Raw genomic sequence first — 8,511 nt, 5'->3', positions numbered from 1 at the left:
CAGCTGTACACAGCCCATCTGTAAATAGCCAATCCAACTACCTACCTCATCCCCATATTGTTTTTATTTACTTTTTTTTCACACTAGTATTTCTACTTGCACATCATCATCTGCACATCTATCACTCGTGTTAATTTGCTAAATTGTAATTACTTCACTACTATGGCCTATATATTGCCTTACCTCCTTACTCCATTTGCACACACTCTATATAGATTTTTTTCTATTGTTATTGACTGTACTTTTGTTTATCCCATGTGTAACTGTGTTGTTTTTTGTCGCAATGCTTTGCTTTATCTTGGCTAGGTCGGAGTTGTAAATGAGAACTTGTTCTCAACTGGCCTACCTGGTTAAATAAAGGTGGGGGGAAAAAAAAAAATATATAGGCCTATAGCCCATGACTTGGGCTTCATTAACCAAATATAGGCCTATTGACCATGGCTTGGGATTCATTAATCATATATAATCCTATAGACCATGGCTTGGGCTTCATTAACCATATAGGCCTTTGTTCTTCAGTCCTATTGTGGGCTACTAGCCCCCCACACAGGACACAGGCTTTTATGTTTCAATTGACTGTTCTGCACAGGACACCCACGGGGTGTGCAGGGTTTGGTTCCAGACCAGTACTAACACACAGGTAATCGTGATGATTATGCTACAGTAGGCTAATAATAGCAATAGTTCAGAAGGTAAAGTGAGTCCATAATAGCCTTTCTTGTTTCATTCTCAGTCAGTCAATTTCAGACATTACAGACACACATTCCCATTTGCAGTGGCAGGAAAAAACGGCCTACTTCGATGTGCTATTGGTGGATAGTCTTCCCATGTGATGTTCTTGTTGTCGGACGGTCGCTGTGTTCTAATGGCTCCTCCTGCAACAGTGATACGGAGCTGAGCAAGGGTTGCAGGGGCAACGCAAAAATATATATTTTTCTCGAGCCGCAGGAAAGGGGTGACTTATTGCGCAATGTTGAAGAAAAAAACATTTTAAGATTGCGTGCTTAGACGTCGTTCCAACGATAGAGAAGGGTTTGATTTATTTTATTCTAAACACCGCAAATGAACTCCGTCAGAGCAACCAGCAGAAGACCCAGGCGAGTGTCGAGGCCGCGCCCGGTACAGCCGGAAAGGAACAACCAGGAAAGAGGTAATGCATGTAACGTCACCGCGAAGCTAACTGGGCGCATTTTAAACCTTTTCAGAAATACGTTGGTTCGGTTACTTGTTGACATAGGTATGTTGCTTTTAAAGAATTAGGGTTGAAAACGTCTTTCCCTTTTGGTGAAGACGGTAGGAAACGCCGAGGCTTCTTGTTCTGTCGACAATCTCTTAGGCCGCGCTTTGTTTGGCTTGGTTTGTTCCTAGACCTAAACGAATCCTTGGATGTTGACTAGACTACAGGTCGTAGACGAATGCCAGCTAACTAGCTAGATTGTTCAAACGCACCAACGACTATAGTAATACACGTCTAATAATGGTTAGCCCACGAGTTTGTCATGCGGTTGTTTTTTCTATTTCTTGGTAGTCTCGCTAGTGTTTACTGGAATGTAAAGTTAGCCAGCTGGCTAGTACGCTAACGTAAGAAGCAAATTGGCAACCCATGATGACGTTATCAGTAGACAACTAGCCAGGAACTACGCCTTTGTTTGAATAGCTCTTAGGAAATTATCAAAGTGCATATTTACTTACAATTGTTAAATTAGCACATTGGCGGCACATTTTAGTTTATTTTAATTACGCCTTCCCCTATTATTAACTTAACCAAAGTTGCGTTTGTCTGGAGACGAGTTGTGGTTTTGTGTTGGCTAGCTAATATTAACGTTAGCCACCTAGCTAAATCAGTTGTCATTAGGTAGTTGCCTATCTAGTCACATCAACAGTTGTAGAGAATAATATTGGTTATTATATTCAGCATGGATAGTTCAATTAACTACATAGTAGCTGAATAAATGACGTTTTAGCTGTGGTTAACGTTACTCTCGCATAAGCTAAATTAGCTTGACGCATCTAAATTTGCTAGCTAGCCTTTCCATTTTGTCTATGTGCGGCGTTTCACCACCATCAAGGTCTGGCTGTGTTGGGATTGACATCTGACGGTCGGACACCCACCGGAAGCGCACAGTGTGTTAGCAATGTGGTAACCAGGCAATCTTTCGAAAGATAACATTTCAAAGGTAAACGTTCTATGTGCGACAAGCTCCAAAAATAGGCTCACTACCGGTACTTTGCCAGCTGATGTTTAGACAAAGATGACTAATTTCTAAATGCAGGGGAATTTCACCTGAAGGGACCGAACGTCACGTCAGCAGAGCTTTTTGTGAGTGCTAACGTTAGGTGATTTTCAGTTGGCTTGATAAAACTAGGTTTACTACAGTCAATTTGCCAGCTACGTTATTGTAATGACTATAAATTAACGTGACTAGCTAACTTTTTGGATAAGTGACAAATAGCCAGGACTAGTAGTACAGGATAGACCAAGCCATACAAATAACGTTAGCTGAGGCAGCTTCAACATGGGGGGGGGGCTGTTGGCATCCTACGTTGATGCATTACCGCCACTTATTGTGCTGGAGTGTGGAGCAGAGACAGCGCTAGTAGCTTCAATAGCAGTGGCCACAGCATGTAGTAACCAGTCTACAGATATGTTATTGCAATTATTAGCTGCTCGAATTGGTCAAAATATACCTCCAATTGTAAGAAAATATTTTCTCCTAATTAGTTATGCTGCGTTTAAACATGCAGACAATTCTTATATTTTTCCCACTAATTGGTCTCTGTCACATCAGAGATCCGTTCAACAAGGGAAATAATTAGTGAACTTTGCCTAACATTAGCGAACATTTTCCATTTGTTTTGTGTTAGCCGCGACAGTTTGAAAACGTTTGCGAACAGTCTGAGGAGGTAGTATGTCGCGAATGGAAGTGTCTGCTTTGGGTCTTTCAACTGTATTTAGTAGGAATTGCTAAGTCATTTTCAGTTAGAATATTGTCGCTAAAAAGTCAGTAATCCTTACAAAAAGTAGTTTGATGTTTCACTAACATTTTGGAATGTGTATTCAAATCGTTCAACTGAAATTGTTACTCTGGCAAAATGTTCACCGCAAACAGAAGCCTTGTTAAACTCGCCTCAGATCTCTTCACATCAGATCTTTTTCCAAACTGATCTGATGGGTCAAAAAAACAATTTGTGAAATAAAGATCAGAATTTGACTGCTGTCTAAATGCAGTCTTAGGGAAACATATGAAGTTGAAAAAGAATGTTTGCGACTGGCATTTGTGACCTGGGCTCGGTCTACTTCAGATGTGGAAGGGCATACACTAGAATAGAGATTAGCCCTAGGCTACATTTACAGATTACAGGCCTACATATAGACATTTGCATTCTTCATCGGCCTGAAACACTGTTTTGTTTTTGTTACTACCACCTCTTAAACTGTTTCCAATCCATGTATCTGGTATTCTATTATATTAGGTCTTCCTTTAATTTTGTACCCTAAAAACCTGAAATGTCATTTAGCTGATGTTGGCAAAATCTTAAATGCGCCTCTGTTGCCAATTTCCATTGATCTGTTGGATGATTAACTAGTGGGGCACAGGAACCATGACAGGAACAATGCAGCTTGACCCTGGCTGTCTTTAGTAAGTGAACCCAGCTTCTTCCTATCGAGGTCTTTATTCTGTCTACTCCCCACCACCCCCAGGATCCCATTTTTGGTCTTGGTTTGTTCCCCAGTAATGATACATTGTTGATGCTAAAACAAAGGTGGAGCACAACCCGACACACTACGTGTCCTTTGTAGGGCTGACCCCATTTAGTCGACTAATCGGTTGTTTGGTCGATAGGCTGTTAGTCGACCGAGATTTCTTTAGTTGAGCAGTCGCAATTTTTTCATGGTGCATAAAACACCCATCTGATTCGCCCCTTACTCAGTGGACTAATCCATTGCGGAGGCCACAGGGATGGCACAGTCCATCACTCTAAGACATGTGATACTGACATTTTATATGGTTATATTATATAATAATGATGGTGCAACACTAATAAATATAATATAATTTTATAACATGCGCTTTCTCCCGCGTTCGATATGGTCGCTGTCCACGGTTCTGAAACGTAATCTTCAGTGCGGCGTAGAATTGGCACCTTTTCCAATCTTGCTATGTGCATAATTGCAAAATTAGCCAGCGTATTGGGATTGAGAACATTGCGGCGGAGGCAGCAGAGACGAGACGAGGAAAAAGTCCTTGCCTTAAGCCCTATTCTGACGGGATTTCTTTTACTGGCACAAGACATCACAACTGTAATTTTTGTCCCGTCCGAATCTGCCATGTCAATCATATGTACTTTGCAGAAGAGTTACAAATCCAGGCAGAATAACCAACTGTTTTTTGGCAAACTCCAAGGTCCTCTGATAATACTAGTCCCATGCGAATCAACATCCCTGTATTTTGAGATAAATGTCTGAGTTTGACAGGTGTTGCTCGTTGCTCGTGGAAGTGCTGCACATTTTGTTCATATGTTTTGTGTGTATTAATTGAATATTGGCAAATGCATCAGTAAAAAATATTGCGCATATTTAATGTAACCCTTGCTGTAAATGTATCACAAAGCAGCATACAACTGCCTAAACATTTGGAAATGGAAAGTTTGCTTTCGCATCCACAGACTTAAAACAAATGTTAAGTGCAAGTGCACTGTTTAGCTCACATCTGAAGGCTGGGGGGCATTTAGGACGTCTAATCCGGATGGCTAAAATATCCTTATGATTATACTTTCTCAATTCAAATATTATGGTGACACTATACCAAAGATGGTTTGGTATGGTTTAGAAACTTGGGAACCAAGCTCTAATTATCAATGTAGCCCAGTTATCGCCTGGGCTCAATTTATATTAAAAAAAAAAAAGGAATTACAGGGGGCAGTTTGAAAAAAAAAAATAATACGAATCACGTCCTAGTCATCATCTGGAATAACGGACATTATGCGGTAATAATTCCATAACCAACATTCTCTAGTATTACTAGTCCTGTGCGACTAGGGCTTAGCCTAGTCGTATAAGAAAATTGAGGATCGAGCAAACCCCAACTCGATTAGATCTATAAAGCAATAGCCTAACTGTTAAATGTGCTTGGCTTTATGCCATCCATATGCAGTGCATTTTCATACGTTTTCAGACCCTTTACTCAGTACTTTGTTGAAGCACCTTTGGCAGCGATTACAGCCTTGAGTCTTTGTGGGTATGACGCCACAAGCTTGGAACACCTGTATTTGGGGAGTTTCTCCCGTTCTTTGCTGCAGATCCTCTCAAGCTCTGTCAGGTTGGATGGGGAGCGTCGCTGCACAGCTATTGTCAGGTCTCTCCAGAGATGATCGATGGGGTTCAAGTTTAGGGTCTGGCTTGGCCACTCAAGGACATTCAGAGACTTGTCCCCAAGCCACTCCTGCGTTGTCTTGCCTGTGTGCTTAGGGTCGTTGTCCTGTTGGAAGGTGAACCTTTGTCCCAGTAGGAGGTCCTGAGCGCTCTGGAGCAGGTTTTGATCAAGGATCTCTCTACTTTGCTCTGTTCATCTTTCCCTTGATCTTGACTAGTCTCCCAGCATGATGCTGCCACCATCATGCTTCACTGTAGGGATAGGTTACCATGGTAATGTGACTCAAGTCATGTGCCTGTGAGATTGAGCCAAATAGCTGCGTTGTCTTCTCTTTCCTAGCAGTTGAAACTCAAACGTTAAACAACCTAGCTCGTGAACAAAACTATGTAAATAGTCTCACTTTAGTTTGAAGTAAATTAGACCAACTTTTATGCCTGTGCAGAGCGCTTCTAAAAACAAATCTTTAGCCTCTCTGGGCTAGGCGGGATGAATTCGTCCCACCTACGCAACAGCCAGTCTAATCCAGTGGCGCGATTTTCAAATACCTTAAACATCCGATTACTTCAATTTCTCAAACATATGACTATTTTACAGCTATTTAAAGACAAGACTCTCGTTAATCTGACCACACTGTCCGGTTTCAAAAAGGCTTTACAACGAAAGCAAAACATTAGATTATGTCAGCAGAGTACCAAGCCAGAAATAATCAGACACCCATTTTTCAAGCTAGCATATAATGTCACAAAAACCCAGAAGACAGCTAAATGCAGCACTAACCTTTGATGATCTTCATCAGATGACAACCCTAGGACATTATGTTATACAATACATGCATGTTTTGTTCAATCAAGTTCATATTTATATCAAAAACCAGCTTTTTACATTAGCATGTGACGTTCAGAACTAGCATACCCCCCGCAAACTTCCGGCGAATTCGCTAACAATTTACTAAATTACTCACGATAAACGTTCACAAAAAGCATAACAATTATTTTAAGAATTATAGATACAGAACTCCTCTATGCACTCGATATGTCCAATTTTAAAATAGCTTTTTGGTGAAAGCACATTTTGCAATATTCTAAGTACATAGCCCAGCCATCACGGGTTAGCTATTTAGACACCTGGCAAGTTTAGCACTCACCAATATCAGATTTACTATTATAAAATTTTGATTACCTTTTGTTGTCTTCGTCAGAATGCACTCCCAGGACTTCTACTTCAATAACAAATGTTGGTTTGGTCCAAAATAATCCATCGTTATATCTGAATAGCGGCGTTTTGTTCGTGCGTTCAAGACACTATCGGAAAGGGTAAATAAGGGTCGCGCGCATGGCGCAATTCGTGACAAAAAAATTCTAAATATTCCATTACCGTACTTCGAAGCATGTCAACCGCTGTTTAAAATCAATTTTTATGCAATTTTTCTCGTAAAAAAGCGATAATATTCCGACCGGGAATGTCCATTTAGCTAAACAGAGCAAAGAAAACAAAGCTTTCGGTCGACGCGGGCACGAACCTGAGTCTCACAGTACTGTAACCAGCCACTACCCAAACGCGCTACTTTGTTTCAGCCAGAGCCTGCAAAGCCACGATTCAGCTTTTTGCCGCCTTCTGAGACCCTATGGCAGCCGTAGGAAGTGTCACGGGACAGCTAAGATCCTCACTCTTCAATAAACAGAGACACGAAGAACGACACCTTGTCAGACAGGCCACTTCCTGCATGAAATCTTCTCAGGTTTTTGCCTGCCATATGAGTTCTGTTATACTCACAGACACCATTCAAACAGTTTTAGAAACTTTAGGGTGTTTTCTATCCAAAGCCAATAATTATATGCATATTCTAGTTACTGGGCAGGAGTAGTAACCAGATTAAATCGGGTACGTTTTTTTATCCAGCCGTGTCAATACTGCCCCCTAGCCCTAACAGGTTAACTCTGCTCTTCACTTGTGGACAGTCCCGAACCTGGCAGTGTTGCAGCTCGACGTGGGATAGGCTGTATAGGATTCATAGTTCTTTGACTTTGCGCGATGCATTTACCAGCTATGAAACAAAATGACAGAAACGTTCACAAACGTTCACAAAAAACACAACAATTATTTTAAGAATTATAGATACAGAACTCCTTTATGGACTCGCTATGTCCGATTTTAAAATAGCTTTTCGGTGAAAGCACATTTTGCAATATTCTAAGTAGATAGCCAGGCATCACAGGGCTAGCTATTTAGACACCCACCAAGTTTAGCCCTCACCAAAGTCAGATTTACTATAAGAAAAATGTTATTACCTTTGCTGTTCTTCGTCAGAATGCACTCCCAGGACTTCTACTTCAATAACAAATGTTGGTTTGGTTCAAAATAATCCATAGTTATGTTCAAATATCCTCTGTTTTGTTCGTGCGTTCAAGACACTATCCGAAGGGTAAATAAGGGTGACGCGCCCGATGCGTTTCGTGACAAAAAAAAATCTAAATATTCCATTACCGTACTTCGAAGCATGTCAACCGCTGTTTAAAATCAATTTTTATGCCATTTTTCTCATAAAAAAGCGATAATATTCCGACCGGGAAACTGTGTTTTAGTTCAAAGACAGAGAAAATAAAAACATGGGGTCGCCTCGTGCACGCACCTCAGTCTCATTGTCCTCTGATAGACCACTTACCAAAGGCGCTAATGTTTTTCAGCCAGGGGCTGCAAAGACATCATTCAGCTTTTTCCCGGGTTCTGAGAGCCTATGGGAACCGTAGGAAGTGTCACGTTACAGCAAAGATCCTAAGTTTTCAATAAAGAGAGTCAAGAAGCCCAAGGAATGGTCAGAGGGGGCACTTCCTGTACAGAATCTTCTCAGGTTTTTGCCTGCCATATGAGTTCTGTTATACTCACAAACACCATTCAAACAGTTTTAGAAACTTTAGGGTGTTTTCTATCCAAAGCCAATAATTATATGCATATTCTAGTTTCTGGGCAGTAGTAATAACCAGATTAAATCGGGTATGTTTTTTTTCCGGACGTGTAAATACTGCCCACTAGCCCTAACAGGTTAAAGTCGCTTAGGTCACTCGTTTTGGCCATTCTTACGTTCAATCGAACAGTGACTGAATGCCTGTCTGCTTGCTTTATGTTGCAAACCACGGCC

The 8,511-nt window shown here is 41.0% G+C and overlaps 1 protein-coding gene across 6 annotated transcripts in view; it reads left to right on the top strand.

Annotated features, from left to right (window-relative positions):
- The first annotated feature begins 838 nt into the window (after positions 1-838).
- Positions 839-8,511, top strand: part of LOC106590975 (F-box only protein 11) — a 47,279-nt gene continuing 39,606 nt past the window's right edge. For 2 of the 6 annotated variants that reach the window (XM_045724842.1, XM_045724836.1), the window contains exon 1: positions 840-1,150. In XM_045724842.1, coding sequence (XP_045580798.1) covers positions 1,063-1,150 — 88 coding nt within the window. In that variant the 5' untranslated portion in view covers positions 840-1,062. Of the gene's footprint in view, positions 1,151-2,187; positions 2,321-8,511 lie in introns of those variants that run through there. The other 4 variants (XM_045724859.1, XM_045724848.1, XR_006771243.1 and 1 more) reach the window with 3 other exon arrangements.

The sequence above is a fragment of the Salmo salar genome, chromosome ssa01 (assembly GCF_905237065.1).
Source record: "Salmo salar chromosome ssa01, Ssal_v3.1, whole genome shotgun sequence".
Lineage (NCBI taxonomy): Eukaryota > Metazoa > Chordata > Actinopteri > Salmoniformes > Salmonidae > Salmo > Salmo salar.
Note: the sequence above shows the minus strand (reverse complement) of the source record. Positions and strands in the feature narration are given on the sequence as shown.